The 17,212-nt window shown below is 40.2% G+C and overlaps 1 protein-coding gene across 7 annotated transcripts in view; it reads left to right on the top strand.

The window, feature by feature from the left end:
• LOC121863060 (cyclic AMP-dependent transcription factor ATF-7-like) overlaps positions 1-15,564 on the top strand; it is a 36,412-nt gene extending 20,848 nt beyond the window's left edge. For 3 of the 7 annotated variants that reach the window (XM_042361538.1, XM_042361539.1, XM_042361537.1), the window contains exons 8-14: positions 678-837; positions 1,626-1,760; positions 2,013-2,137; positions 3,161-3,351; positions 5,808-6,058; positions 9,888-10,112; positions 14,876-15,564. In XM_042361538.1, the coding sequence (XP_042217472.1) occupies positions 678-837; positions 1,626-1,760; positions 2,013-2,137; positions 3,161-3,351; positions 5,808-6,058; positions 9,888-10,112; positions 14,876-15,082 (1,294 nt within the window). In that variant the 3' untranslated portion in view covers positions 15,083-15,564. Of the gene's footprint in view, positions 1-677; positions 838-1,625; positions 1,761-2,012; positions 2,138-3,160; positions 3,352-5,807; positions 6,059-9,887; positions 10,113-11,766; positions 11,936-12,218; positions 12,925-14,453; positions 14,641-14,875 lie in introns of those variants that run through there. The other 4 variants (XR_006088314.1, XM_042361540.1, XM_042361541.1 and 1 more) reach the window with 4 other exon arrangements.
• The last annotated feature ends 1,648 nt before the right edge of the window (positions 15,565-17,212 follow it).

Here is a 17,212-nt window from a genome sequence, read left to right as displayed (position 1 = left end):
AACCTTTGACTTAAGTGAATACCAGATCTTTTCATTGATTAAATTTAATTATAATGAACCCTTGAAGATCCGGACTAAAAGTGGGGGACCACCTGTCCAGAAAAGCCGATTGTCCGAATTTCCCTGCAAATAATAAATGATAAAAGAAACACCAAAAATACAGTACTAATGTAGTGATAAACAAATTAGCATATATAAACCAAGCATTTACCTACGATAACATAATAAGAAACATTGTATCATTACTAGAGTGAATTAAATAATATTACCACAAACAACAATTGTCAACTCTGTTTTATGTTTCCCACCTCCTTGGGCACCTGTGTCCAAGCAACTGATGGGTCAAGCAGCGCCCACGGGCCTAAAATGTTCTTTGCTCTGGTTTGGTAATGTTTCTTAGGGAAGCTTCTAGGAGGCTTCTTAGCCCAGAACCCCCAAATCTTTTGTCCGGATTTCCCGAGTCCGGATCTTCGAGGGTTTACTGTACTGTATATCACTTAATTTTTTAACCTAGTTATGTCTGTACTTTTCAGCACAATAACATATGATGTTTCATCTGATACACTCTTGTAGATTTTGAATAAATTTCATATTTTATTTGCTTTCTACAGGCTCGTGGTCAGTTGATTTTTTATTTCACTAATATTTTAATTAACTTATTAAATGTTTTGTTTAAGATTACCCAATGGTCAAGCAATCCCAGTTGAAATTCCTGCAACTCCAGTTGTTTCTTCATCCAATTCAAGTGGAACCACAAATGGCACAGTCTCCTCCATTGCTGGTTCACTACCTCACTCAGTAGAAAGTAGATCACCACATCAGTCACTTGCCAAGATGGTAAGAACTTGGATTCCTTAGAAGGACTTTTGTGTTATTCCATCCATTCTTGTCCCTTGTGCATTTCCTTGTGAACTATGTGTACTGTACAGTATATAATATCCATTCTCTCTGTCTGTCTGTGTGTTACTTATGCATATCAACAGTTTTGAAGATAGAGAGATTAAATTTGGTAGGGAGTTGTGGGTGACCTAAGGTATGGCTGTGTCCCTCCTGCTGGGTGAAGTCGTGTAACTTATTGTACCTCATTTAGTAACTTTTTGAACGTGCTCCATTTTTCTACAAAAAGATTTGTGTTACCTGCCCAACAAAATTTAATTAATTTTAAGTGTGATTGGTGAGCTTTATCCCCTACATACACAAAAATGGAATGCAAGAAACATGAAACATCCAGTAATGTTGGCCACTGTTCCTGTAGCTAACATCCACTGTTGATGGCTGTCATTTTGGTGTTAAAAGAGTTCAAAATATTATATTAACATGTAAAGTTCAAAGAAAAATCACAGCAGTTTTGTAAAAAAAACTATTATGATTTAATGCATGAGAAGTGATGACTTGTATAGGATACAGTGTTTCTTACTGAGATGTTAAAGGTTAGTTTAGAAGAAAAGTTGAATTAGGCAGAGACAAAGATACCAGATTTAAGGTGGAACAACACAGTGACTTGAGGTACTTGGTGTGAAAGAGTGTAAAGTCTTGTATTTAGTGAAGGCACATATGGGAGAGGTGTCAGTGTGAGGCATCATGTTTTAAACAGCAACAATTCTGAACTAAGTTTTTTTTTTCAGAAGTTAAAACAAGCCTTGGCCTCCAGCAGTACTGCAGCACGGCCAGGCTGTAGTAAGATATCACGAGCCAATACAGCTGACCGCATTGCTGAAATGACCAGGTCACGTAATTTCAGTGGCACCAGTAGTACTGAGGTCAGTTGCTTTTGATGCACAATCAGTAATATTCAGTAGTTGATGTATTGCGATAAGGAGTTAAGGGTCATACATACTCAGTTTATGGCCTTATTGTGACCCTTTTATTGACTATCATTATATTTGCTTGTAGGTGATTTATCTTAATTTGTTCTAAAAAAAATCATGATAACTGATGTATAATATAAAGTACAGTACAGTATTGGTATATAATGTAAACCAAAACATTTAGTTTTTGTTGTGTTTGAGTAGGGTGAGGGGGAGGAAGACAGCACAAGTGGTAATGGTAACATTTTGAAAGGAGAGCGAAGGCGCCGCCATTCTTCAGATAATGAAGATCCTGCAGAGAAACGAAAAAAATTCCTAGAAAGAAACAGGTAAGATTGAGTTTGTATTTTGAAAATGTTAATAGTTGTAAATATTTCAGTTTCATGCAGATTCCTCAACAAAGATTACTATAACTTATAACTTATTTTGCATAAGCTGTAAGTTTCCTGCATTATGAAAACCGAGTAGTCACCCTTTTGCCTCCACCATCTGCTCCTTGGCCACCATTGCCTCCTCTTTCTCTGTTTCCTCTTAAATCAATTGTCTCTTGTTATCTTCAGAAGTCTCTGCCCATTTATTTTTTTATCCATATGTTTTCAGTCTTGTTGCTTGATATCCTCTATAATTTCTTCCTCTTTCAGTGCCCTTTGCCTCAAGACAGTGTTTCTAAATCTGTTCCATCTTGATTTTTCAAAGATTTCTTCAGAGCCATTATATAAAAAAATGTTAGGTAGGTCAAGGGGCTTCATCCCTCCCGCGGCAGGGCATGTCATAGTACATTAAACCAATCACAGCTAGCGGGGAGGGAGGTAAGGATGCTTGGCCCAATCACAGTCCGATACGTCATATGACGTCACCGATAACTCAACAAAGACATACACTGCGCAACCTACTCGCGCCGCTTACCCAACATGGCGGGAGGTTTGAATCCAAAAATGGCGCGGCGCGAGATGACAGCCAGCCGCTCTCCGCGTATATGAGTAGATGAACCGTTTAAAGCGGGAATTCCGGTTCTGGCGGGTTACCGCGTAAATGTAGAAACGCTTAAAACTGAAACGCTTAAAACTGAAACGCTTAAAACTGAAACGCGTAAAGCGGGGTATTACTGTACTGTGTACAGTACTGTTCTCACAAGGAGTATAATGTAAGCTGAAATATGTGAATGAAAAATAAGATAATTTAGGAAGCATTGTGTGAAGTGGTTTAATGTGATGTGTTAAATGTTACTGGAGATAGGACGATGTTATTTGCTTTTGAACTATATTAAGATAAATGGGTTGAAAGTATAACAATGTAACCGATATCATTTTGTTTTAATGTTAACTAATTGTGGTTCATTTTGTGTCTTTCAGAGCAGCTGCCATAAGATGTAGAGAAAAAAAGAAAAAATGGATTGAAAATTTGTCTATAAAATATGATGAGTTGGGATCCATCAATCAGAAACTACAGACTGAAGTATCATCTCTACGTTCTGAAGTTGCAATCCTAAAATCAATGCTTTTACAACACAAAGACTGTCCAGTTACTCTGGCCATGCAGGGAGGTGTGTGTGTCTATTTATGCAAACAGTGAACCTTTTATTGTGTAGCTAACTATGTACAGTAGAATCCCAGTTATCCGGCATCTGCGGGGAGTGAGAGGTGCCAGGGAAAGAGTTTTTCTGGTTAGTTGGAACTCACTCTTAGGATCCTCCAGTAAATTCTACAATTCCCAGTGCTACAGGTTGACTGTACAGTACAAATTCGTTTCTCAGAAAAACAGATTTTTTTAACACTTATTCCACTCGATACAGTATAAATGATGTGATTTAGAAATAAAGAAAATTTAATATAAAACTATAAAATAAAGAAATTGAAGAGCAAGGGTGTGTGTGGGAAGTGAACGTGTGTGGAGGTGGCGAGCTATAACTACAGCGTCAACTTGCTAGCCCAGCTGCCATGTTTATTGTTACTTGTAATGAAACTACTTTATAAAAGTTGTTGAAAAATCATTATAATATTCTAATATGACTTATAAATAAATAAATAAAATATAATATAAAACTATAAGATAAGAAAAATGAAGAGTATGGGTGTGTGTGTGGAGGCTGTTATAGCCAAGGCCTTGGCTATACTGTAACTATGGCGTCGACTTGCTCGCCCAACTGCCTCGTATGTTATTAGTTGTTAGGAAACTATAAAAGTTGTGGGAAAATATAAAATGAAACTATAAAATATCACATAAATTTTGCTGTTATATTATCATGACCCCTTCCAAGACCACAACAACTATGAGTACTTGGCCAGGAAGGTTAACACATGAGGAGCATTGGTGTGTATATGTGGGAAGTGAATGTGTGGTGAGTTATGGCTATAACTGTGTGGCTACGCTCCCTCTCGATGTGATGCCACGGTATACACACAGCCGGGGCGAAAGCAGCTACACATGTGCAAGTCTGCTGGTTGGCTGTATAAACTGTGTCACATTGCCCACAAGATGGTTTGAATGTGGAAGGAGCAATTTTTTATACATAACGTATGTGCTATTGTATTTTATGATTGGCTATGTATATATTTTATTGTTTATCACTAATAAATACGGCAATTCATCCCTGTTGCATACAGTATTTAAACTTATGATTCTAGCTGATTTGGAAGGAATTTTTTGTTATTTTTAATTTTGGTGCTGGTTAGTTGACTCTGCATGTTTACTGGATATTGGATAACTGAGATTCTATTGTATTGGGTTATTGGGTTATTTTTAAAAAGCAATTTTCTACATTTGTAACAACTTTGTCTAAATACAGTGTTGATAAAAAAAAATTAAACACTTTAGGTGTTGCATCCAGCTATGTCAGCATTCTAGTCTTACAGCCTCTACTTAACCATTTGTCTTTCTCTGTGTTTAAAGAATACCGAGGTGTTAGAATGTGTGTGGATTAATGGGGATAAAATGAAAAGAGTGACTGAAATAGAATGAAAGAACTTGTATGTTGTGGTTTAGAGCAAAACAAGGTTGACAGGCAAGTTTCTGGCCGATACTACTTCAATAACCCATGTTAAGAGCCTGGGTCTACTCTCTATGACCAGGTGACACCCAGTTACATAAGCCAAATCCCAATGGAACTTGGTTATTTTTCTTATTTTAGTACTATAAATGCCATTGAAACTCCAGTTCCTGGTGCATTAGAGATAAATCCCTTTGATAAATACTAAATTTTGAATTCTCACACAATGCAGTGCAAAAAGAGCTTACCTTTTAGTTTATCTTCTCTCAGTAATGGTGCACAATTAAAAATATTAAACAAATTCAAGTTTAGTAACAACTAAAATTGTTACAATAAACATGTTTGATTTTGTTTATTGTGTATTTTAACTATTTGGTGCTCACGAAATGAGTAACAATGTGAGAAATTAAGTTAAATGTGATAAAATCTTCCCTAGTAGTTGTCTCCCCAGCTCACTTTTTATATTATTTTTTTTTCAAGACCCAATCACATCCCTGCTTTGGCCAAGTTATTCCACCCTCAACTGCCATGCCTAGTACTTCCCTACACTTAATTCCTTTCCACTCATTATTTTTCTTATTTTATAGTTTTATTTTATACAGGTACTGTACTTTTATTTCTAAGTCACATTAGAGTATTCTTGAAATTTGGAGAGTGAAAAGACAAAAAGAAGTGGGACTTTGCCATTAGTGCCAGAACAAACAAGTACCTTTAACATGTAAACATATATCACGAGTTCTACGCAGGGTACCCAGAACAAAGCAATCGCAAAACTCGCGAGGCCACTATTTCTTTTCCTGTCAACTTTAGAATTTTTGTCCCTACATTAATACTCACCACAATTTTAAGGGGTAACCAATCTTTATTGCATATTTTTGTTTAGGTCATGGGAAAGTTTAGTTTAACCTTAGATTTTTTTTTTTATTAATTTAATTTCTTATTTTTATTTTTTGTAAAGCCTAATTCTATTATGTTGCTCAGATAGAATCCTTCACTGTTTGTACCTCTTACAGATGGCAGCTTGGACTGTGTAAACTGCAGTAGTGACTTGGCTCCCTTACCACCAATATTGGCACCTTTGTCAGTGGGTGTTCACATTTCTGGCCAGCCTCAACACAAACCTCGCACCCGTTCTCTCTCTCTACCATCGATACCCTCGTCTAGTGGAACAGTGATGGAGCCTCTGCCAGTGAACTTATCGTGTTCAACTTACACCGTTTCCCCAGCATGTACAGCGGTAACTTCTGTATCTTCGTCAACCAAGGTACATTGTAAAGTTTTAGCCAGTGCTTACCCTTCAATAGGACAGGATTTGTGCTTAATGTATTGGGAATCATTTGCAGGGCCTAAAGATGTGCTGTACAGTACTATATATTGGTATGTGGGAGACCAAGAAAGTAACCAGGTTTCGATACCAGAACAGGAAGATAGGGTTGTAGGGGAAAGAAAGAAGGGGAGGAGAGTGGAGAGAAAAGATAAGAAAAGGAAGGGAAGGACTAAAAGTAGTTCTCGGCTTAATTTTAGCAGTTTCGTCATCAAAATTTTTAGACGTCAAGAAGCAAAACTTTTATCCTGCCATGATCATTGGGCTGTTGGACTAATATTTTCCACAAATAACTTTCTTCTTGTGTATCCTTGAAGTAGCTGTATTATACTCTAGACCAGGGGCAATGAACCTTTTTGAGAGCGTGTGCCCAAATTGGCGATAATATTCTAAAAAATTATCTCGCGTTCCCGTGGGAATTTTGAGCAGAAGATTATTATTATTACTGTATATTGGTATTTTATAAAGATTGTATAGAGAAAGAGAACAAAATGCTTGAAAGCAATCTTAGAGAAGTCTGTTTAGGCAACCAGTAACTCTTCTGAATTGTTTTAAATGGGACAGCTTAAGGAATTACATGTTATTTATAACTAGTAATTCACAAGAGGTAAAATTAATGAATTACGGACAATAATAATGGCCCTTCATTTTAGAAGAAAGGAGGAGTCCTGTTGATTATTTACGTGTATTCATTTTTTTACTATTAACAAAAGTATAACAGAGAGAGATTGAAATAAATGAAAGCATTATAGAAAAAGCCTGTTCAAAAAATTATTTATATCAATGTGGTGGGTGTGTGTGTGTTGGTGGTGTTGGGGGGTGTGTGTGGGTGGGTGTGTGTGGGTGTGTGTGTTTGGTGGTGTTGGGGGGTGTGTGTGTGTTGGGGTGTGTTGTGTGTGTGTTGGGTGTTGGGGTGTGTGTGTGGGTGGTGTTGGGGGTGTGTGTGTGGTGTTGGGGTGTGTGTGTGGTGTTGGGGTGTGTTGGTGGTGTTGGTGGTGTTGGGGGTGTGTGTGTGTGTTGGTGGTGTTGGGGTGTGTGTGTGTGTTGGGGTGTTGGGGTGTGTGGTGTGTGGTGGTGTTGGTGGTGTGGTTGTGTGTTGTGTGTGTGTTGGGGGGTGTGTGTGTGTTGGTGGTGTTGGGGGGTGTGTGTGTTGGTGGTGTTGGGGGTGGTGGTGTGTTGGTGGTGTTGGTGGGTGTGTGTGTTGGTGGTGTTGGGGGTGTGTGGTGTGTTGGTGGTGTGTGGGGTGTGTGTGTGTTGGTGGTGTTGGCTGGTGTGTGTTGGGGTGCTGTGTGTGTGTGTTGGTGTGTGTTTGGTGGGGGGTGTGTGGTGTGTTGGTGGTGTTGGGGGTGGTGTGTGTTGGTGGTGTTGGGGGTGTGTGTGTGGTGGTGTTGGTGGTGTGTTGGGGGGGGTGTGTGTGTGTGTTGGTGGTGTTAGTTGTGTGTGTGTTGGTGGTGTTGGGGTTGGGGTGTGGTGTTGGCGTGGTGTGTGTTGGTGGTGTTGGGGTGTGGTGGTGTTGGGGGTGTGGGTTTGTGGTGTTGGGGGTGTGTGTAGTGGTGGTGTTGGGGGGTGTGTTGTGTGGTGGTGTTGGGGGTGTGGGTGTTGTGTGTGTGTTGGTGGGGTGTAGGTGTGTGTGGTGTGTGTGTGTGTGTGTGTTGGTTGGATGTGTGTGTGTGTGTGTGTGTGTGTACAGTGTGTTGTGTGTGTGTGTGTGTGTGTGTGTGTGTGTGTGTGTGTGTGTGTGTGGTGTGTGTGTGGTGTGTGTGTGTGTGTGTGTGTGTGTGTGGTGTTGGGTGTGTGTGTGTGTGTGTGTGTGTGTGTGTGTGTGTGTGTTTGGGTGTGTGTGTGGTGTGTTGGGGTGTGTGTGTGTTGGTGGTGTTGGTGTGTGTGTGTGTTGGTGTGTGTTGTGTGTGTGTGTGTGTGTGTGTGTGTGTGGGGTGTGTGTGTGTGTGTGTGGTGGTGTGGGGTGTGTGTGTGTGTGTGTGTGTGTGTGTGTGTGTGTGTGTGTGTGTGTGTGTGTGTGTGTGTGTGTGTGTGTGTGTGTGTGTGTGTGTGTGTGGGTGTGTGTGTGGGTGTTGTGTGTGTGTGTGTGGGGGTGTGGGTGTGTGTGTGTTGGTGTGTTGGGGGTGTGTGTGTGTGTGTGTGTGTGTTTGTGTGTGTGTGTGTGTGTGTGGGTGTGTGTGGGTGTGTGTGTGTGTGTGTGTCGGGTGTGTGTGTGTGTGTGGGTGTGTGTGTGTGTGTGTGTTGGTGTGTGTTGGTGTGTGTGTGTGTGGTGTGTGTGTGTGTGTTGGGTGTGTGTGTGTGTGTTGGTGTGTTGTGTGTGTGTGTGTGTGTGTGTGTGTGTGTGTGTGGGTGTGTGGTGTGTGTGTGTGGTTTGGGGTGTGTGTGTGTGTGTTTGGGTGTGTGTGCTGGCGGTGTGTGTGTGTGTGTCGGGGTGTGTGTGTGTGCCGGTGTGTGGTGTGTGTTGGGGGTGTGTGTGGGGGGTGTGTGTGTGTGTATGGTGTTGGGGGTGTGTGTGTGTGTGTCGGGTGTGTGTGGTCGGGGTGTGTGTGTTGGTGGTGTTGGGGTGTGTGTGTGTGTCGGGTGTGTGTGTTTGGTGGTGTGTGTGTGTGTTGGTGGTGTGGGTGTGTGTGTGTGTGGTGTCGGTGTGTGTGTTGGTGGTGTTGTGTGTGGTGGTGGTGTTGGTGTTGGTGTGTGTGGGTGTTGTGTGGGTGGGTGTGTGGGTGTGTGTGTGTTGGGGGGGTGTGTGGCTGGTGGTGTGTGTGTGTGTTGCGGGGTGTGGGGGGTGTGTGTGTTGGTGGTGGGGGTGTGTGGGTGGGTGTGTGTGTGTGCGTGTGTGTTGGTGGTGCTGGTGGTGTTGGGGGGTGTGCAAGGGGGTGTGTGGGTGTGTGTGTGTGTTGGCGGTGTTGGGGTAAGCTGGTGGTGTTGGGGTGTGCAGGAAGAAGTGCAAGTGTGTGTGTGTGGGTGTGTGGTGTGTGGGGGTGTGTGTGTGTTGGTGGTGTTGGGGGTGTGTGTGTGTTGGTGGGGTGTTGGGGGGGGGTGTGTGTGTGTGTTGGTGGTGCTGGGGGGGTGTGTGTGTGTGTTGGTGGTGTTGGGGGTGTGTGTGTGTGTGTTGGTGGTGGGGTGTGTGTGTGGGTGGTGTTGTGTGCTGTGTGTGTGTTGGTGTGGCTGGTGGGGTGTGTGTGGGTGGGTGTGTGTGTGTGTTGGTGGTGCTAGGTGTGTGTGTGTTGGTGGTGCTGGGGGGTGTGTGTTGGTGGTGCTGGGGGGTGTGTGGCTGGCTAGGGTGTGTGTGTGTTGGTGGTGTTGGTGGTGTTGGAGGGTGTGTGTGTGGTGTTGGTGGTGTTGGAGGGTGTGTGTGTGGTGTTGGAGGGTGTGTGTGTATGTGTTGGGTGTGATATTTCTTAGATATAATTATAATGGCTGTAGATGTGGTACTTAGGTTATTCTGTAGCTAATGTTAAGTCTCAAAATAGAAACATTTAAGTTTTTTTTATGGCAATATAATTGTTTAATTTACTGTACTGTATGTTATTGGAATTACCAAAGATTGTTAATGATAAGACCATGTTTGTGGCTTATGACTGCCATGTCTAGTAATCCATGTACTGTAGTCATCTTAGATAAACTCAGGGGAGCTGGATGTTATCAGTGACAGGTTGAGACAAGTGTTGCCATAAAGATATATCCTGCATCCTGGTCTTTTGTTACATGCATTTAATGAAATATGTCAACTAATTTTTGTGTGCTTAATTAACCATAGTGTTTCTTACAGGTGGGTGTTATACCAGCAGTATCTCCTGTAGCAGCCTCCATGAGCCCTGTCAACTTGACTAACAGTCTCATCACAACTAGCCAACACCCAGCTGCCCTCAACCCTACCACTACCAGTGCCCGTCTAAGTCAGCCTGGAGCAATCTTTAAGCTTTCACATGCACCCTTAGCCCACAAACACACCTCCAGTCCTCAGCTGCTTATCCCAGCCACAGGAGCCTCTCAGGTAAGAGAGCTTTTATGTTCATTATATAACACAAGATTTAGATTTGGTGATCAGGAAATGTAGGTAATTAGTTTTAAGATGTTCATTGACTGACTCCAATCTCTCTCGCTTAGTGCAGTGATAAAGATGACGGAAAGATTGATGCACTTTGTGTCTTCTCGTTCACTCCTCGTGTTTAGGAAACATACTCATTGCATTTTCAACTGGGTCATTTGAAAATGCATCCATATATGTGAAACATCAGTTGTCACAATCCTTTCCCAAACATAGAACTCTTGCTTGATATATTGCCACAGCTGTTTGTGTTAGGTACCACCAAACACTTGTTCCCATCCTATCACTTATTTTATAATTTCTCATGCATCTACTGCACCCTTATTTCTAGCTTTTTATGCTGTTATCATATTTTTATACAACCTCTTTCAATATGCAGTAATCCCGTGTTTTTTGCATTTTTTTTAATCGCGGTTTTGACCATTAGCTTTTTTTTTTTTTAATTATTCAGCGATACCCCGATTAACGAACACAATTCGTTTCACAGAGTTGTTCGTTAACCGAAAATTTCGTTAACTGAATATTATTTCAATGGGATATTGGGTAATTTGTTCCAACTCACAGAAAAAGTATACAATTCCCAAGCAGTCCGGATTTTTGGACTTCTACTGTACAGAACTGTACTGTACAGTACACCTGTACTGTATACTGTACAGTATAATAATAAATAAAAAACAATAGAATACTGTATTTTAACTTACTTTGAGGTGTGTATGTCGTATTACCGGCAGCTTTGTTTTCATATCAAACACCTGATTGTAGAGGCTGTATTATCAATATGTGAACTAAATTTCAGAATGACTAATAATTTTAATGTAAAAATGCGAAAATAGTCAAGAGACCAACAAACTCAATGTTCACTCCACTGTAAACAGCTGAGAAGCTTTGTTGGGTGATTCAATCAGCTGATGGGTGCACAAAAACTGTTCTATGCACTGTCTATATTATCAATATGTTAACTATATCTTAGAATGACCAATAATTTAAAAAAAAAATGCAAAAATACTCAAGTGCACAACTTTCTTGATATTTACTCCACTGGAAACGAATGTAAACATAGAACCAATTATTGTATTGGCGGACTGGCCGATCAGCTGATGCGCACAGCAAAACGTGTTTCTAGTAAAGCTTTCGTTATTCGAAGTTTTGTTCGTTAATTGAACTGAAAATCCTTATGGGAGCTAATTAGTTAACTGAAATTTTTTAATTGGACCGTTCGTTAATCGAGGGTCCACTGTATATATATAAAATATCCATTTTTGATATTCCCGTGTGTGGTGCGGCAAACAGACGCCACCCTTTCCCGCCTCAGACACCCGCTGCTTCGAGAAGCCTCAGTCCACACGTGCCTACCGTACTGTGAACGCTACTGTGATTACCTCTTCTGTTTGTCCTCTCACGTGCATTCCACATGGTCCGGGACATAAGCCAGTTTCATCAAAGGCAAATATTACTTGCAAAGACTCTAAAGTGACCAAGAGAACAAGAATAGTGATGACCTTAACAGAAAAAACAGTTTTATTGGACGAGCTCAGAGGTGGTATGAGCTATGGCTCGAGATGTGGTGAAGACTGACAAGTCATTTGTGTCTTTTTGTCAGAATACAAGTTTCAAGTGGAGGAATGTGGGTGGAAGAGGACTGGCTGGCGTGACTGTGTGAGGGCGGGCAGATGCCGGGACGGCAGGGAGAGGCTGGCAATGCGGGTGTTGCCGACCTCAGCGAAATATAAACATTTGTATTTACTTGTAAATAAAATTTTTTTTGTATATAACTGTGTTTACATTTTTCCATTATTATACTACAATATGATTAGTTTCAAATAATGTTGTTCGTAAATGCCGGTACAGTGCATCAGTGATCAGTGTGACCACTGGGCCGTGAGAGGAGAGCATGGCGTGGTTAAGTGCATGACCTACCTGAGCTGTTTGGTGGCCACAGGTACAGTGATTCCTAAAGAGTATTTGCGGTTTGGGCTTTTTGCGGCGGTTTCTGGAATGTAATTCCCGCGAAAATCACAGGATTACTGTCATTATTTCTCCTTTGCATTTCAGTTTTTGCCCACAAGTTTTCTCAACTACTCACCTCCACCAAACTGTGAGTTAATTGATTCTGTGGATATATATTGTGAAGGCTGTTGATTTACGGGTCATAACTGTTACATGTACAGTACTTTAGTATTCTGCTGTCATCATGAACACAATACTGTTTTCCAAAAATGTTCATTTCTTCTTGGATTATGACATGGATAAAACATCTCCATGTTATTATTTATTTGAAGAAGGAGCAAGGCTGTCATGTAAAACAATAGGGTGATCCCAGAGAGAGTACAACCACCAGCGTTGTAATTCCATATAAATCTAAACAAAGCCATAACTAATGATACCTTTAATAAAATGTGGTCATACAGCTAATAGATATGGTCACTTGAAAACCATAATAATATCCGCCACATACCGCTCGTTCTGGCTCACAGGGATATCACTGATTAATGTTGTTTTTCTATCTCCTTGCCATGTTGTCACCTCCTGGACACATCCAAAATGGCTAGCGACAGACTCACGAGTTTTATAGCTACTAATGACTGCAATAACCATAAGAGTATTTCAGATAGGAATATAAATCTGCAGGAAGGCAAACCTTTCACATTTTAGAACAAGTATCTGCCCCATAGAGTTTAAGTAGGTAGTAAGCAGCTACCAAACAGAGAGGAACTACTGCCTGGGAAGATATTGGAAGCATAATGTGTTGTCTAATGGTAGACCCTGCTGCCATATGTGACCAAGTCCCAGGTTTATGACCTGACTTTCTGCCTCATTTACACACAATTGCAGGATCTCAATTGTTTCTCTTACTTGGACAACACAACATACATAATAATATATATCGTCTCTCAATCATCTTAATTTACTTTTTTCATTTTTGTATTTATTTATTATTACAGTATACAGTAGTCTGGATTTGCGCGGATTTCCTTTCCGCGTTTGGTCATTTACGCGGTACCTGGCCAGACCGGCAATTATTAGTTATGCGGGAAGCAGCCGGGGAGGGTGCGCATTAGGTCACTCTTACGATATCGCTGACGTCATATGACGTATCGGACTGTGATTGGGCCACGCATCCTTACCTCCCTCCGCCGCTAGCTGTGATTGGTCTAATGTAACATGACGTGCCCTGCCACCAGAGGGAATAAGCCGCTGACCTAAGCTGTGCCAGTCTCATTGTTCTCAGTCTCTGCGTATACTGTTCTCTCTTGTGCCCGCTATTCCCCTCACAATGGCGTCTGCTGGACCCCCACCACCCCCGAGAAACCTTGAACTACCTGGACCAAGCCATGGTTATGTGAAGGAAGTCATCGAGTTGGCGGAGAAAATCAATCTCATCCTTGACAAAGACACAGTCAATCATCGGTATGAAGTGTCTAATAACTTCCTCTCGAAATTTATGGAGCCGTATGTCCAGATGTATCACGACCACATCAATGCTAGCAGTCAAAGTAACATTACCGAGTTCTTCGCCCGCAATCCACCACAACCACAGCCAGCCCAAGTCAGTGATAGTGACAGTGACGATATGGACTTTGAAAGGTTTGTCAGGGAGGCCCTGCAAACCTCTGTGGTGGATAGTGATACAAGTGATTCACCGGAGGGCCACTAATCTGCCCTCTGCCTCGGAACTAGCCGCCATCCCCGTGTGCCCACCCATCTCTTCTACTAACGTTAGTGTTAAACACCTTCATATTTGTACAGTAGTGTTAGTTTTTTATTTATATATTATGTGTGTGTTCATACCATCATAAAATTAAGATATTATTTTTACTACAACGTACGTATTGTGTCGGAAAAAGGGTAGCTTGGGGGTCGGCCCAGTCTCTATTTCAATTAATTCCGTATGTTCTGTTATTTCGTTTACGGTTTTCTCGTTTTACGCGGACCTCCACGGGTTCAATTGACCACGTAAATCAAGACTATACTGTATTATTATTATTATTACTATTATTATTATTATTTATTTTTATTAATTTGCTATTAATTTTATTAATTGTTGTAATGATAATAATAATAATAATAGATATTATTATTATTATTATAATTATACAGTAATTATATTTTTGCCCCCAGGCCCTGATGTGGGCCAGTGACCTGTGCCCGGGTGGACTGATCCCCTTGTAAAAAAAATATTAATTTTGTAAAAATGACATATTGTACAAGTTGATATTAGTATCTGTATAACATGTACACCCACAAAAAAATGTTGTCGGTCCCATCAGTGAACCCCTTGATCCTCAGTGAGTATGAGACACCACACAGTGTTGGGTCCATAGATGGTGCAGTGTGTCATGGACGGGAGAGAAAGGACTGACACGACTTTTTTTGGTGGTTCAACATCAACAATGAGGGCATTCAAACAATGACAAACAGGAAGGAGGTTCAATCAAGGACAGCTCAAGTATGCCAGTTTCTACTGCACTTTGAGGTGAAGAAGTGTGATAAACGCATCATTGTGGTACTCTGGAATTTCCAATGTTCCGGACCATCCAGTGCAATAATTAGTCTGGTAAAATAGTTTATGACTGAAGGAAATAAAACTTGTAGGGGGATATAACGTATCAAAATTATATGATCTGTATAGATTGTGTTTCCTGACAAAACTGTTCTGTGTAATTTTTATTTGTTATCAATACTAATTATAACAATTTTTACTTGAAAAGGTAACAGTGATGGGAGCCCCAGAGATAATAACAGCAGAAATAAACCCCAAGACAATAATGATGACTGGCACATCCAACATGATCATGGGAGCCAATGGGTCTCCAGTCACTCACACAGCAACTCTCAGCCGACCACAACTGTTAAACTTAACTTTGCATCATGCTCCTCAAAGCAAGTCTCCATCAGTTCTTCGCAAGTCCTATTGAAGGATTAGTTTTTTAGCGTTAAGTTTCTGTTTATTTACTGATATATGGTAAGTATGTTCATGGATTAATGTTCAAATAATCACTACTGTGTAGTGTAGAAATCGGTGGATTTTCCATTTTTTATAGGTAAAGATTCTTGAGTATGTCTTAGTCTGTGCCAAGTGGGTTTAAACATGCATTACATTAAATAGTTATCTGTCTTACATTATTGTGTGGTTGGTAAATAATGTAGTAGTACAAGATCACTGGTACCTTTTTTTGAGTACACATATACGGGGATCCAGCTAGAACGAGTACTGTACTCTCTTTGCTGACCCATAGGCGACTGCCTCGGGCCACCGATTCCCCTCCATCGGCAGGCCCAACATATCGTACCTCACACATAATTATCTCGCTAGACTCCATATTTTTGTCGTCACATTAATTTGAAAAAAAAAAAGAATAAATAAATAAAATATACGAAAAAAATTTTCATTAAAAGTCAACATCTCCTAGAATTAACTTTTGGGACAAATGTCAAAATTCTATTTCATAAAGAATCAGGATATGGCATTCAGAGTGCCATGAATTAGTAATTCGTGTAACAGTAAGGTATACAGGTAGTTCTGCTATAACGCGATAATTGTGTTCTTGTAAAATATCGTGTTATAGAAAATCGCGTAATAGAAATAACAGGGCTTATGGAGAAAATAGGGTTAGGTGCAGATTACTCGAAATCGAAAAAATTTAGTACTTAGCCTAACACAAAGGATAGCACAGTCTAAATAAATGTTACATTCATATCTAATAATGAAATCATACAGTAAATGTAATACTTTACCTTGACAAAATATGATTGTAACGATGGGGGAGAAGGGTGATTTTGAGGTTGATAACATCGAGCTTCTCTTCAAGTGTTATATCCTTTCTTTTACGATCATCACCGGGAATTCTATCACCAGAACGCTTCTTGGAGATATTCTTCTTTACCATATTCACAGTTAATACCACAAAATTGGAGAAATAGTAAGCAAAAATCGCGTTATAGCAAACAAGCGTTCGCGTTATACAAATATCGTTCCTAATTCATAAATCGCGTTAGAGCAAATTCGCGTTATCAAAACACGCGTTATAGCAGAACTCACTGTACCATAATCTGGAATTTGGACGGTAGTGTACAAAGAGGCCAGTGTAAGACTTACAGAGGACTTAACAGTACAGTATAAAGCACAACATGAGACTGATGTTGCATCAGCTTCTTTTTTTAGGACACATTAAGAAATCCACTACTGAATATGAAATACTAATTATGTAAAAATTAAAAAAAAATATATTTGTAAAATGTTTTGTTAAATAGATAAAAAATGATTAATAAGTTATTCTTACCCTCAATATATACAGATGAACTAAGCATTTTTTTAACAAAAATGAAAGTTGTTGACAATATAAAAAATATTTAGAAAAGAAGAAAAAAATTGATATCCAGCCTGAAAAACTTAAGAGCTGTGACTACAAACTGGACAAGCTGAAGCTGATGATCCTATTAAATATACCGTATTTTATGGCATATAAGACACACTTTTATGTCTGAAAACGGCGAAAAAAATCATACAGTACTGTGTCCTATATGTGAAGTTGCTGTCTCCTAATGAATCCCCTCCCCCCGTTCACCATTTATCCAAACCATGGTCAGTCCTGTATGGGAAACTAATGTTAATATTTTCGTTTTGACAGTTTATCTTCTATGCCATTTACAAATTTTTTTCTGCATTCTTTACACTAGAATTATCATAAAAATAATTTGGTGTTCGTCATCATGCCCTCTAGTGTGATGATGCTGATAATCTCTTCCAGTTTTTCAGGTGTGTCAACCACAACCAAGTGACCACCATCCAATAAACATTCATCCTTGGCTGGGTACATTTGGTTCCCAGTCAACACCAAGTGGTAGAACCTCTCGCCACACTTTCTAGTCAGTTGACATGAAAAATAAGTAGATCATAAAATATATACTGTATATATATTATTATTATTATTTTTTTTTTTTTTAATATATTATTGGGCACTCCCCTACATTCTTGTGTAAGGTGAAGCACAGAAGCGCTTACAGTGCCCAACAGGGAAGCATGCTAAGTTCATGCTTGCCTTTAT

This window comes from Homarus americanus, unplaced genomic scaffold (assembly GCF_018991925.1).
Source record: "Homarus americanus isolate GMGI-L3 unplaced genomic scaffold, GMGI_Hamer_2.0 scaffold54679, whole genome shotgun sequence".
Taxonomy (NCBI): domain Eukaryota; kingdom Metazoa; phylum Arthropoda; class Malacostraca; order Decapoda; family Nephropidae; genus Homarus; species Homarus americanus.
Note: the sequence above shows the minus strand (reverse complement) of the source record. Positions and strands in the feature narration are given on the sequence as shown.